Below are 14,334 nucleotides of genomic sequence, written 5' to 3'. Positions count from 1 at the left end.
GTCTGGTTCCAAGCAGGTCGTCCATGAAGTTCAAAATAGCGATAGAGGCGAGGACATGCTGTGATGAATGTCACCCTGTACTGGTGACAGAATCATTCCAGAGCTGCAGCAGGACCACAGTGGAGCTCAGATGGAATGGATGTCGGGCTGAGAGCGCCTCTTACAGGTTGATTTTCAGGTGACATCATCAAGTCCCCCGTTTCATTTTCACTTCTTCTTTGCAGCTCCGGTGACTAAAGTCAACATTCAGCAGGTGGACGACAGGATCACCTGCAGCTCTGAGGGGATCCACCCTAAGCCTGAGCTCACCTGGTCCACGAGACCCCCATCCAGCATAACCCCACCGGGCAATGCCACAGTCCAGATCAGTGAAGAGCTGCTCTACACAATCAGCAGCGCTCTGACTCCTCCAGACAACGATACTGATCTGGTTCACAGCTGCACCGTCAGCAGCGGCAGCAGCAGGAGGACAGCATCTCTGTTTAAACCACGTAAGCTGGACTTAATGCGGCTGCTTTAAAGCGCTGAGTCATCGTTTCCCCCCAAATGAGCCCATTTTAAAGTAATATCTTTGATCTTCTTAGGCTCCATTACATGTTCAGACTCTGAAACAACAATCTCATGCTCGGCTCCAAAAACCTTCCCGACGAGCCTCGTCTGGAGATTCAACCACACTCAACTCATCCTGAAGCAGGAGGGGGGGGGCGTCAGCAACGTCTCAGAGGCGTGGAGGCAGCGGGTGAAGACTTCATCCATGTCAGGCAGCCTCACGCTGCAAAGCCTGACACCAAGCCAGGATGGAATATACACCTGTGAGCTCAGCGACGACGAGGAGACGTGCGTGACCGACGTCATCCTGAGGACACAGAGGAGTCAAAGTAGTGGAGTCATGTCTGCTTTGATACGCCGTCAGGTTTACGTGGATAGTTTTAACTCTTTCTGTCTGCTTCCATTTCAGACGAGTCTGATATTATTGCAGCCGTTGTAGCTGTAGTGGCTGTCTCCATTACAGTTCTGATCATACTCTACTGCAAATATAAGAATACAATTCATCAGCAATGTAGACGGGTAAATAATGATAATAAATACAATCAATAATAATGTGCAAATGTGTGTGTTAATTCTAAGGTTCTTGTCTTTTAGACAAGGCGAGAAAATAATTCACCGGTAACAGTTCCACTCAATGTGAGTAAAATGTTTCCTGACGTTCATTATGAGGAAAATGAATGTCAGATTTGACAAGATTCACTGCATCTCCTTTGATAATCTCCTAACTCCAGACAATACAACAACATGGAGGACAAGGACCAGACGATGAGACGAACTCTGCTACATGAATACGGACAGAAAAACGGACAGAACCCGTAGAGATTGAAACGATGAAATGATGCGCAGATCTCCTCCTCCGGAGAAAAGAGTCCAGCAGAAGCTTGGGATCATTTACACCCAGCAGGGCGTGCACAGAGAGCCTCATGTCTTCCATGGATAATAGATATAAGATTTTAAAAAAAACGAAGACGAAGAGACTCAACTGGTGCAAAACTGAGACAAGGAAGTACAGTAGTAGATTCTCTGATTTCCCTACACAGAGAACAAGCCAAGCAGAAAGCCGATAGGTTGAAAGCCTCAAAGAGAAGTATGTCAACAGTTTTCTTTGACAAGTAAACCACAGCTACGTTCCTCGTGTCTACTTCAGCGTTCCTTGTAAGTGAAAGTACCAGGAAGCTTCCTGGGCTTTGAGCGCATTCTTGTTTCCGGGTCACAGTGGGGGGGTCAGACTATCTGGTTACTGATACGTTATTAGTGACTCCTGGGCACTTTTGGGGGTTTCTCTGCCTGATCCTGGACCTGGGACCCAATCTTTAGTCTTGTTTGGGGTCTGCATTGCTGCTGCCTGTTCGGTTCTTTGGACTCTCTGGTCTCTGGGCCTCTACACCTCAATAATACTGCATTCCTTTTTGTCCTCGCTCCTTTTTTTTCAGTCAGGCCGTGAATTGCTGATAAATAGATAATACTGCCAATAAAATGTACTCCTCTATTTTCTATAGCAGGTTGCTGCAATACCAAAGTGAATGTATTTTTAAGAAATTAATGATACTTGAAATTTAGAAGCAAAAGAACACAGGTGAATGAAGTAAAGGTATTTTTTTAGGATTAAGATTAACTTTTATTGTCATTATGTTTTTACATTTTTTACACTGCAAACACACAACGATATTCCATATATATATATATGTATGGAATATATATGATATACTAGATATGTGATAGGCTGATTGTAAAACAGATCCCTCCATTGATTCAACTAGAGGTGACGACGGTTGATGACTCTGCCAAGAGTTATGAGATAGCTCTTCCTTAATTTTGGGATTAATAAGGTTTATATATCTATCTATCAATGACATCTGGCTCAGGTGACTTTTGATGCTAAGGGGAATGTTTTTGGCAGTGGGAGCAGTAAAACATTAATACAGCAGCTTCAGATTCATGAGTGAAACACGAACACGATACAGATTCTAAGGTTAAAGGAAAGCACTGGTTTTATTTTTGTTGTAGGATGAATTGAAGTGAAAACGTATGTTTTGGTTTTATTTAGAATTCTTGCAATTCTGTGTAAATTTTGCTGGTCAATGAAGTAAAATATTTAATATATTCAGTATTTAATAAAATATTTTGTTCCAATAAAAACATGAACTGGACTTTGTTTGATGTATGTAAAATGTTAATGGAAGTTTTCTGATACAGAGCAAACAGAGAGCTGAAAGCAAAACCAGGTTACAGGTAACATGATATTTTAATCATTTCCAGGTTTATCGCGGTCGTGAAGCAACGTACGTAACATGCATATAACAGCTGAAACACAGGAGAAAAGTGAATTCGTTAGGATTGAGGAAACACCTACACAACTAATGTACTAACAAGAATAACGGTAACAGAAGTAAAAGGCAGTAACGCAGTAAAACGTCTCAACGTTACTGTGTGTAAGAAAACGTAAGGCCCTTTGGCTTTTATACTTAGAAAGACCTGCAAATGGAACTTCAAGCATGAATCTGCTTCTTGAGTTTAGAACCGGCAGAAAAACATGAAGATCGACACCAAAAAGAAAACTGAATTGAGAAGGGTCTGCGGTTGGTTTGAATATAGAATTGTCAACAGAAATCTCTTGCAGCATAGTCGTACAGCAGTTCTAACCCGTGGGCAGAGAGAGGAGAGGGTGCTCAGATTCTCATGCAAACATTTTCCTTTTTTTGGGGGCAAAACGATGAAGAAAACACTGAACCAATGATGGAACACGAGCAGCTGCTGCGACGCACACAGGGTTATGTAAAGTAGTGCCGGCACTAATTCGCTTTGGTCGAGTCGAGTAACACTGCATAGAGATTTAACGAGCCCTGTGAAAATGAAGGAAAACACTGTGGACAGATGCGCGTTTCTATCAGACAGCCGTACTCCAGCGTTGCAGTTCATCACGCAGCGTCTTCGGAGCGTTCGCCGCTCCTCTGCCTCTCTCGGTGCCGCTGGATACCTCGCCAGATGCGGCACAGGACTCCGCCGCTGTGGGACAGAAAGGTCAATCGTGACTGGATGATGATGATGATGTTGTATTTTCATAGATGTCTGGTAGAGCGCCCCTGGGAATAGCAGATAGGTCGTAGGTCGTAGAGAGTAGGTCGATGTCATGTTCGCTTCAAAGCGTGATCAGAAAAGGATTGATAAATAGGAGGGTAGTTACCGTAGACGTAGAAAGCAGAGGTCGTCTTTGGTTACCTCGCCGAGAACGTCCGTCAGTGTATATTCCTCCAGCACGAACTGGAACACACACACACACACGCACGCACACACACACACACACGCACACACACGCAGCCATTGGTTTGAAACCACGTTTTACAGGACGTGCTTGTGTCACTCGCGCAGAAGCAAACTGAAGATGTTCAAAATCAATCACTCAAACCTTATCTATGGTGTCAGCGTCTGCCCCCTGGTCTTTCAACCAATCGGTGAGCTGCTTGTCTGCCTCCAGGTCCGCTGTGATGTGAAAGATGGATGGAGGTGAAATGTCTGCGGGGGAAAAACAAGAGTCAGGGGAGCACCGGCAGAAGATCAATTGATTGCTCGATTAATTTGCGTCTACCTGCTGGCCTGTGCCGGACTTTGACCAGCTCCAGGTCGTGTGCTCTCTGCTGCAGCGAGGTCTTCAGGACCTGATGGTACTCCTCCTCCTTTTGCAGCAGCTCCTCCAGCAGCCTGCAGGGGGCACCATCATCCAGTTTTTGTTTGGTAGTTATTCTAAAGACTATAAATTATGCAAAACAAGTTAGCAGTTAGATAACTGTCTTTGACAGACTGTCATTGTTGTGATGTCCCCTTTGCCGCTTATCTCCTCCCGCCTCAGGTGTTCCCCGTACTTATTTGAGATGCACCTAAAAACGTTCCGTTCCAGCATCAGAGAGTTGAAGGTGTGCGTTTAACATGCACCTGTTGGTCTCCTGTTTCAGGTGCCCCAGCTGCGCACCCAGATGATGATGCGAGCGCTGATGCTCCTGAGGGTGGGCGGGGTCCGCAGAGTGGGCGGGGTCAGCCGCCGCGCCGGAGTCATCGACGTGCGAAACCGAAACGGGACTGAAGTCAGCCTCCTCTGCTTCCTCTTCATCCACCTCATCTTCCTTCTCCGCTCCTTCACATTCGGACGCCGGGCCGAAGTGGGTCTGGAGCTCTGTGGGGCGAAAGATGTTTTACTGAAATGTTCCAGATCCAGATTCTCTGGTAAACGCTCAGGACCGACTGCAAGCCGTTTGCTCCGCCCACCTGGTATGAGGATGGTGATGGCGGCCTGCACAGCTCGGCGGATGATGTTGTCCATAGCAAACATCCAATGGGGTTTGATGTGATGGTTTCTCAGGACTTTGTTCACCTGGAAAAGATCATTAAAGTTCTTATACGGACTTTGCTTGCACAAAGAGTATGGATTTCTGTGAGTCTGTGCTGACCGAGTCCTGGAAGCCAAAGAGCACCAGCTGTATCTGGTTGATGGAGGTGGAGTCAAAGTCCAGGTCCAGCTTTAGATTGGAGATGGTGGCCGCCATGACTCGCCTCTCCGGGGAGTGGATGAAGTCTCGAAGGATGCAGATGATCTGTTTAATGTGTTCCACGGACAGCTGGAGCTCCTCGCTGCCCTGCAAAGGCACACAAATACAGGCATCCATCCTAATTAGATAGAAGCGCATGTAGGATAATAGGTAGAAACAAGTATTTTGAATTAAAAACTGGTATGAATGCAATTATTTTTAGGATTTGAGAATGTTTGCCTAACTTAAAAGGAATCCATCAAGTTGATGATCGTCACAAAATCCCCTCCATCACTTAGTTTGGCACTAACTGACTCCCGTCATCTGATGCACATCATCACAGGTGGTGCACACAGACACAGACACACACCTGGATGTGGTTCTCCCTCAGGTTGGAGATGACCTCTTCCTGGTCTTCGTTGAGGACCTTGAACAAAATGGCCCGCCTCTCGCTGTCCTTCTTCAGCAGGAACAGACCGCTGTCCCTGTCGTCGGGTGAGGCGGGGACGCTGCGGTCCTCCGAAACCGACCCCTCGTCCGGAACACTGCAGCGCAAACACACACACACACACACACACAAACACAGGGCAATATGAGGTAGGACTGATTTACAACTGCGACGCGGGGTTGCATTTATTTGCAGATGCAAGCTTCTCCTGGCGACTGTGTGTGCCCAACAGAGTGCAGCTATACGGCACGAGTTGGCGCGGCAAAGGAACACGCACGCGTGTACGGACACACGCCTGCGCACGAGTAAGACGTGCACGTAGGTGGTGCGTGTGTGCTCAGCTGCCAGCTGAGGCTTTTAAAAATGATCAGAGCTCATTATATCGGTGTTGTAAAAGGCAGCAGAGTGCAGCGCGAGCACAATGAGGCCACCTGCCAGCCAAACACGCACAGTCACGCACACACATCGCATCTTTTCACATGACCCGCACGCTCCCAGTGGGGCGTAGGAGGCCTCAACGGGAGGAGCTCAGCTTTGAGTTGTGTGCAAAATCAGCATCTGAGAAAATAGAATCAATGACTGCGGATTTTTGATTGGTCCTTCTCCCCTTGCTCTAGTTCCATTACATAAATGAATTAAATGTCCTTATTGTGTTGATTTCTCTTCGATTCTCGCTTCTGATCTCCACCTCTTCCCCTCAACCCTTCGTATCTCAGACTAAACGACATCAACGCACCTCAGGTAGTTGGAGTTGGGGGGTTTGAGAAGGTTCTCGGAGCCGGAGCTCTTCTTCTTTTGGAAAAAGACATCGTGTTTGGAGTCGCAGTCTGGACTCACGGAACCGTGTTCGCTGCTGCTGCTCCCGGTGGCTTCACACTGCAGCTGCACCGGCAAGGAAACGTGGGATTGGTCTGCAGAAATATCCGAAGAAAAGGAAGAGAGGAGATTTTACGTGCGTGCCACGAGACGTTTCCGATGCGAAGCAGACGAATCTTCTGACCTGGTGGTTTGAAAGCGATTTTGCTCTTCTTGCCCTTCGTGTTGTGCCTGACAAACGTGTCTCTGAGGAGGTCCGTGGCGACGGCTCTCTTATGAGGGTCCGGCTCAAAGCAGCGCAAGATGAACGACTTGGCCTCCTGTGACAAGGACTCCGGGATCTCCGGGTGGATCTTAAACATCCCCACCTGCAACACGAGGCCACAGAGACACAGGAAGCCGACGCTCGAGAGAGAAGTGCTTCACGTCGACGTGCAATTACGTTCTCCCACCTTAAACATGGCAGCTTGTGGTTCTCCCAGCTCGTGAAAGGGGGGCTTCCCAGTTGCCATTTCTATGATGGTGCATCCCAGGGACCAAATGTCAGCGGGGGCTCCATAACCTCGGGGACCCTTATCAATGATTTCTGGAGCCATGTACTGCAGAGTACCTGCAGACAGACAAGAGGTAGATACTGTGGTAACCTGGAGATGTACAAAAATTATTGATCCGCCTCGTTGTCCCGATTTGCACCGAAACGCTGTTTCTCCAAACAACATCTGTATGAATCTGTCCAGGTCTTTTGTTTTGTCTAATCTGGGCTAACAAACCAAACATTTATTCAAATGTATTTTTGAAAATCTCAAAAAGTTGCTTTGTACAAAAATGCATGCAGAAATATTGAATTAAAATCAAATCATAATGTTATAATATTAAGCTATAGTAATGCCTTATTTTAACACACACACACACACATTAGGAAGGCTAGTAAGTGAAAAAAGACATGAGATTAGATTGAGTTTAATCCAGAAACATGATTAGCATTGAGTCTGTGTTGAGTCTGCACAGATTTGGTGTTGTAGTTGGCTCTAAACGCTGATATAAATAGACACACACACACACACACACACACACACACACACACACACCCCTGCTAATGAAAGGTAAACACCCTTCTGCTTCAGCTTGATTAGCTAATCTAATCACACACCTTGCTGGCTGCTGGAGAAGGCCAGATGGCCGATGAATGTGCATGTTTGCATCCATGAACATTCACGAGCGTTTCCATGGAGGCGGACGGCGGCTCTCGATGTTTCGAGGGTCCTTTGATATTTACACTCCAGTCTGCAGCCGTTCAATGGCTCCATCTACGCTGAATAATCTGCCCTTCGTGGCCCGGATACTCAAAAGGTCATACGCTGCACCGCCACGATTGCATCATCAGACAAAAGATTAAACGCAAACCCCTTTAAAACTAGAAATCAGAGGATTTCTGATGCACCCGTTGCAAATAAACCATCTGTAGATGTTTGGTCGAAGATATTATCAGGGCATGAACTGAATTACCGGTGAACGTCTCCGTGCAGGGGTTGACTCCCGCCAGCCGCTTGGATGTACCGAAATCGGAGATCTTCAAGACGCCACTGTAGGTGTTCACCAAGACATTGTCCCCCTGAGGCAGAGACAGAGAGACAAAGCAGGCTTTTGACAGTCCAACTAGTTTGTTAGCAGGATTACTAAAAAAATCTGAAGATGCGTCTTGGTCTAATTTAGATCCCGGTAAAGTGTGAGAGCGATCCGGATAACGTCTGGATACGAAACAATCCGGATTTCCACATTTACTTATAACGGAGGCTTTTATGAACTATCAGGAAAAATGTCTTCTGGATTCTGATCCAGAATGAGATCAGGAAAAAAAAATAATATTACATTAAAACCCATTTATGGATTCAAAAACCAGTAAAAAATACACATCAGCTCTGATTCATTTTAACTTTTCACGGTTGGTGTGTAAAGATACCAAGAACAATCTAGAACCTTTTGGTGCTGATCCAGATCACCATGTGGGCGGTGTGAACCCAGTCAGGAGGGGAACGAGCTGCTTGGGGGAGGTCTGTGCACTTTTCTAGTTTAAGGTGACGCCGTGCAAGGAGGACTCGTGCAACATGCCCCCCCCCCCCCCCCCCCGCTACCTTGATGTCTCGGTGGACGATCTGGTTCTCGTGAAGGTACCGCAGCCCCTCCAGGATCTGCTTGGTGTAGAAGATTATCGTGGCCTCCTTCAGCGGGCCCCATTTGGATCGCAGCAACGCAGACAGGCTTCCTGGAGAAAGCACAGAAGGAGTGGAGACGGCAACTAGGGCTATCGCTCAGCAACCACGAGGTCACGAGCACGAGTCTCCTGTCCATCGCCACGTCTGAGTTGAGGTATAGTGTTTCTGTCTATCTGCCTATATCAGCCTGGATTCTGATTGGTTGTTCCAAACCACGAGAGGGTTTCCCTCCTCCGGTACAAACGCACCTCCGGGCACTTGTTCCATGAAGATCTTGATGTATCCGTTGTCAGAAACGGAGCCCAAATACTGAACAATGTTCCTGTGCTTCAGGTACTTGTGAAGGGCGATCTCCTCGTGAAGGGGCTGGGAGTATCTAAAGCACGCGGGAGGGGGGGGGGGGAAAGCAAAAGAGAAGGACACAGTGCAGCCAATCAGAATCCAGTATTCAGTATTGAAGTAAACAAAATGGCAACGAGGTATTTCAGGTCGTTTTTCGGGACAGCCCACCTGCTGTCTCTCTCCGGGATCTCTTTGATGGCAATCCGGACCTGGTTGCTGAGATCTCTCCCAGCATACACCACTCCATAGGTGCCCCGCCCGAGCACCACCTTGTCACCCGTCTCGTTGCTGTCATACTCGTACTGTAACGGCCACAGGTGCACAGGAAACAAGCATCAGTACACGCTCGTGTTCTCACACCACCTTCGACCGGAACCGCGCCGACAGATCTCTGACGTGACCTCGAGCGTGTCGCCGTCGCCTTCGCCCTCCAGCTCCGCCGCGATCCCCGTTCCGTCGGATATCATTTCCTTCACCGTGGAACAGAACCTGGAAACAGACGCGACGCGCAAATGTGTGGAAGGCTTCGTTTTCATTTCCTGGCCTTCCAAGCGCCTCAACATGCACGACAAACGCAAACGCAGGCACACACACACACACACACACACACACACACACACACACACGTCTACAGGTGTGTCCTCACCGACCGCACTGCTCCTCGGTGGAGAAGTAGATCTGGAAGTCGTCTGAGTTATCGTGGACGTAGAGGAAGCAGCAGCGCTCGTCGAACTTACTGATGCTTCAGACAGAAACGGGATGAAACAAAAAAAAAAATCAAAATTGGGAAAAAAATCTTTTTGGGTAAGTTTAGGATATTTGCTTCAATATTTTCAACTCAAATATAAGATGAAAGTTTTAATCTATTTCACAATGAATAACAAAAATATTTGAAATAATTATGAAATGTTGCCTTTTAGCTACATAATGCTAACGGCCGCATTTACTGTCATACCTGATGCCTTTAATGGACATCGCAGTGAAGTTCCACTCGTGGATCCCTTTCTGCAAATAATAAATATTAAATAAATCGTTGTTTATTTTCACACCACGGTGTGAAACAAATACAGGGAGTAGAAGTTGTTATAAAGTACGCAGGCTTCGGATTTGAAGGGTAACCGTGCAGAAAACGTGACAGAAAAGAGGCATCTGGGTGGGCGGAGACTTAGTTAGCATTAGCAGCGAGGAACTGGCTTGGACTCACGGTTTCGGCGGGGGACACGTGCCAGATGGAGACGTTCTTCTCTTCGGCCTCGTTGTTGATGGAAACGTACGACGGCTGGTAAATCTTCGTCGGCTCCAGAATCAACACCTGCAAGAGAAAGACGAGACGGCGGGTGACCTCGTGTCTCCAAACCTCCGTTGGCGCCGGTCGGCTCGCGGTCGCACCGGGAACCGCAGCCGGTTGGTGGTGCCCTGCGTGGCCTCCACGATGATGTCCATCCAGAAGTTGAGCCTCTCCCGTTGGGGGGAATGTTCCACCATCTGCTTCTTAAACCTCTGGATTAAATGCAGGTTCTGCACCACCGACCTCAAATACCTGGACGCAGATAAAAAAAAAAAGTGAAGCGCAGTCACCTTTTTCAGTGCGGAGATTAAAACGCAGGTCAAAGTGAGTTCGAGCTGACATGAACAGAGACGCTTTACCAGACGGGCGGCTTCAGTTTGAAGAGTTTCTCTGCAGCTTGCGTCGCTTTGGGGATGTCGCTAGCCAGCATGCTAACGGTGAAGAACTGGCCCACGTCCCAGTAGTTATTCATCTTCTCCAGGGAGCCCTTGCGTCCCAGCAGGCTGTTCAACCTCACACCTGCAACATCGGATTATGGATCGGTGAATGTCGCGATCGTGTTTTTGCGCATTTTCCCCGATTCTCCAAGCCACACAGAATATTATTTACTGTGACGATGCACACAGATCAAAGTCTCTTCTTTCATCAGAAAAAAGGAAGTGTGTTCCTGTTTACCTATTTTCCTCAGTTCCATGGAGCTCTCAAACTGCTGGCCGGCTACTATGAGGAGGACGGTGAGGTTGATGCCGGAGTAGAGCGTCGGCTGCAGCTCGAATCCCTTTCTGTACCTGCGTTCGGGGCAGGACGCTCGATAAAACGACATTGTTTCATGCGTTTAACGGCACGCGGACGATGGCGGCCGCGGCAGTCTCACCACTGGATGGCGTTGTCCCTGTTTTTGGTGTCTTTGCAGTCCGAGTCCAGGAAGATGTCCTTGTATATCCGTCCACAGAGGCAGAACATGTCCGGCGCTGGATGGTCACACGACTGCAGCACCTGCAGCATCACTCTGAGAGCCTGCTCCCGGTCGCCGGGGCTGTTCCTCCTGCACGCACGCACACACACACACACAGGCAGGTGCACGTACATGCTGTTATTCACCGAAATGTGAAAATGCCCGCTTCTCCTCTGGGTTCCGCACCTGTTCAGGGCGAAGGCGTAGTGGAACTGGATCATGGGCTGGGTGGCCAGATCACAAGTCGGCAGCATCTCCAGAGTCTGGACCAGCTTCACCATGGCGTCGTAGTCCTGGCGGTCATACAGACGGAAACCGCGGCTTGCTTTTCGCTGTACTCAGTGCTGTCGTTGTTGTTGTTGTTGTTGGCGTCTACCTGTATGTCTCTGTAAGAGAACAGCAGGTTCATAACGATGTCCTGCGTCAGGACTTCCGTGTTGTCGATTCGGAGCTTGATTCGGGAGAGCTCCTTGGCCAGCTCCTCTCCCTGGTATTTCTCTCGGGCCTTCCGGATGTCGTTCAGCAGCGTGTCCTTAAAGGAAGCGCTGCGGAGGAGAGACGGGGGAACGGATGAGCCACAGCCCCCCCCACACATCATTATGAATGGAACAAGGCTCCTCTCACCAGGAGGTCACGTGGATGTCCTTCAGCAGGCTGGAGAAGCGGTCGGTGAGGGGGACGCAGAGCGGCCCCAGCAGGTTGTCCCAACTGGGCTGCATGTACTCGCTGGCCCTGCGCTGGGCGTCGCTCTCGCAGCACATGTACTCGTGGTTGGGGTTAACTATGTAAGGGATGAAGTAGTAGTAGTAGTTACCGCTGGACGCCTGGAAGGAGACAGGAGACCGGAGGAATCAGCGCTGGTTGCAGGAGACAGTTTCTAACACAAGAGTGTCCAGGCAGGGACAAAGAGGAAGCAGGACGGGACGATGAGGGGACGGCGAGGAAAGGGTTAAAGGTGGAGTATTAAGGGGGTCAGTATCGCCCTGACTGGATTTAAAATCTGCCTGTTTAGTTTTGGAGGCGTCCTGGCAGTGATTTATACTCAAACCGATTTGTCTCTAAACTCAGTTTTATTCCATACGTTTCAGACAAAGCTCTAAAAGTGAAACCGGAAGAGACGCCGTCTGTCCTGAGTGAAGGACGGACGGGAGGGAGGCCTTTTCCAGACGCACAGAAACACACACACACACACACGGAGAACATCAGTTACTAAGTGGATCGCCTGTAATCAATGCCTCTGTCGGGATGTCCTGTCAATGCAGGTTTTTCACGGGTGTGTTTGCGACACAATGTAGAAAAGCATTCCAGCAGGTTTGAGCGGGAAAAGACAAAACTGGTACGACACGGCGTGCGTTCATAAACGTTAAGACTCACTGTGTTTTTCTGTGCCACCATATCCTGAAAACACACACACACACACACACACACACACACATCATCACCAGCCCTTAAACAACTTGGCAGATCCCTTTCTTCTGAAGCGGACCCTCTGTGTACCTTCAGGGACTGGGCCGTGTCGGGGTCGGTGTCGTGGTACAGGATCACGTTGTTGGCCATGTCGAAACTCTCCCTGACGCCCAGATGGTAGAACAAGGAGGGCTGGCGAAACACGTCGCTCATGTCGACCACCGCAATGTCTGAGACAGAGAGAACCACAACAGAACCGTGATCAGAGAACCACAACAGAACCGTGTTCAGAGAGAACCACAACAGAACCGTGTTCAGAGAGAACCACAACAGAACCGTGTTCAGAGGGAACCACAACAGAACCGTGATCAGAGAACCACAACAGAACCGTGCTCAGAGAACCACAACAGAACCGTGTTCAGAGAACCACAACAGAACCGTGTTCAGAGAGAACCACAACAGAACCGTGTTCAGAGGGAACCACAACAGAACCGTGATCAGAGAACCACAACAGAACCGTGCTCAGAGAGAACCACAACAGAACCGTGTTCAGAGAGAACCACAACAGAACCGTGTTCAGAGGGAACCACAACAGAACCGTGATCAGAGAGAACCACAACAGAACCGTGTTCAGAGAAAACCACAACAGAACCGTGTTTAGAGAACCACAACAGAACCATGCTCAGAGAAAACCACAACAGAACCGTGTTTAGAGAACCACAACAGAACTGTGTTTAGAGAACCACAACAGAACCGTGCTCAGAGAACCACAACAGAACTGTGTTCTAAAATCATTATGTCTGCTGCTGATGTTGTTGCTATAGAGCACCTGAACGCCACACAAGAAAAACAAGATATCACGTTCACCCCCCCCCCCCCCCCCCCCAAAGAAAATTAAAAATGTAACTTCTAACAAAGCTGGATCTCCCTTTGTGTCCTACATCTTCTTCACCATTGGTCACGTGACGTGGACAGCTCTATTAGGTTCAGATAAGAAGTAGACTTTGAATGAAGGTTGGATCTAATTAAAAGGGAGTGCTGGGCATGTGCGCGATGAGCGCGCGCTCCCTGTTCAGACTCTGAGCTGTCAAAATAAAAGCATCATTTAAATAAATGTAAACTTCTGCAAAAATATACTCATCAGAATCTTTAAGTATATCAATAAATGGAAATAGAATATTCAAGTTAAGCAACTCAAAGTTTCCTGCCCTTTCATCCTCTTTACGCACATCAAACGCGGTTTTAGCGCCGATCTAATGAATAAACTACGCAAACGCTCACCTGCGTCGTAGAAGCTGTCCAGCACGGACGTCTCTCCGAAGTCCAGCCGGCCGAAGGTGACGGTGGTGAGCAGCGCGCTCTCCGCGTCGCAGGCTTTCTGCAGGCACTGCAGCGCGCCGGACTCGGGGCTGCTCGCCATCACCGCCTTCAGCCCGTCGTTCAGGACGTACACCGCCCGCAGGGAGCGCTGCTTGGCCGCCGGGCTGGGGCTGATCATCTCGCCCCGGTCCCGCTCCATCACGCACACCCCGGCGGAGTGGTCTCCTCCCATGTCTGCGGCTTGTGCGTTCTGGCCCGCGTCCATAGCGGGAAGTCGGCGTTGCCTGGTGGACTTCCTTCCTTCCTGCTGCTACTTCCTTTATTCTGTCTTCTCCTCCTCCAGCTCACCCGGTGCGCACCTGCAGCTGGAGCGGAGCGGAGCGCGCCGGGGTTTGTCCCTTCGCGTCTCCGCCTCATTAACTCATTATCTCGCACCAAGAAGTCCGCTTCACGCAGACCGGACCCGACTGGGTCCA

The 14,334-nt window shown here is 48.9% G+C and overlaps 1 protein-coding gene and 1 long non-coding RNA gene across 2 annotated transcripts; one reads left to right on the top strand and one right to left on the bottom strand.

Moving 5' to 3' along the window:
- Positions 1 to 1,005: 1,005 nt before the first annotated feature.
- LOC137903623 (uncharacterized) lies at positions 1,006 to 1,378 on the top strand. The gene is made up of 3 exons (XR_011105787.1): positions 1,006 to 1,068; positions 1,144 to 1,185; positions 1,281 to 1,378. It is a non-coding gene; the product is annotated as an uncharacterized lncRNA (long non-coding RNA).
- Positions 1,379 to 3,467: 2,089 nt separating this feature from the next.
- Positions 3,468 to 14,123, bottom strand: map3k15 (mitogen-activated protein kinase kinase kinase 15). The gene is made up of 29 exons (XM_068747883.1): positions 13,820 to 14,123; positions 12,629 to 12,768; positions 12,506 to 12,529; positions 11,756 to 11,955; positions 11,508 to 11,676; positions 11,318 to 11,424; positions 11,051 to 11,221; positions 10,852 to 10,964; positions 10,536 to 10,695; positions 10,278 to 10,428; positions 10,093 to 10,200; positions 9,844 to 9,893; positions 9,535 to 9,630; positions 9,290 to 9,377; positions 9,057 to 9,190; positions 8,795 to 8,922; positions 8,466 to 8,596; positions 7,840 to 7,945; positions 6,786 to 6,943; positions 6,518 to 6,701; positions 6,254 to 6,428; positions 5,440 to 5,614; positions 4,992 to 5,177; positions 4,810 to 4,915; positions 4,480 to 4,717; positions 4,136 to 4,248; positions 3,956 to 4,062; positions 3,734 to 3,810; positions 3,468 to 3,555 (listed from the first exon to the last, which is right to left on the bottom strand). The coding sequence occupies exons 1-29, from the start codon at positions 14,121 to 14,123 to the stop codon at positions 3,468 to 3,470; spliced, it is 3,987 nt and encodes a 1,328-aa protein (XP_068603984.1).
- Positions 14,124 to 14,334: the final 211 nt, after the last annotated feature.

The sequence above is a fragment of the Brachionichthys hirsutus genome, chromosome 14, assembly GCF_040956055.1.
Source record: "Brachionichthys hirsutus isolate HB-005 chromosome 14, CSIRO-AGI_Bhir_v1, whole genome shotgun sequence".
NCBI classification, from domain to species: domain Eukaryota; kingdom Metazoa; phylum Chordata; class Actinopteri; order Lophiiformes; family Brachionichthyidae; genus Brachionichthys; species Brachionichthys hirsutus.
The sequence above is the reverse complement of the archived record's forward strand: the minus strand, read 5'-3'. Positions and strand labels throughout refer to the sequence as shown.

Bases quoted from the DNA above. Each gene is read 5' to 3' on its own strand.
- map3k15 (XM_068747883.1), bottom strand. From the start codon at position 14,123: ATGGACGCGGGCCAGAACGCACAAGCCGCAGACATGGGAGGAGACCAC. The intron at 8,597-8,794 runs GTGCGTTTGTAC...TGCTTTCTCCAG, and splicing joins CATGGAACAAGTGCCCGGAG to GAAGCCTGTCTGCGTTGCTG. The intron at 6,702-6,785 runs GTGGGAGAACGT...CTCGTGTTGCAG, and splicing joins CACAAGCTGCCATGTTTAAG to GTGGGGATGTTTAAGATCCA.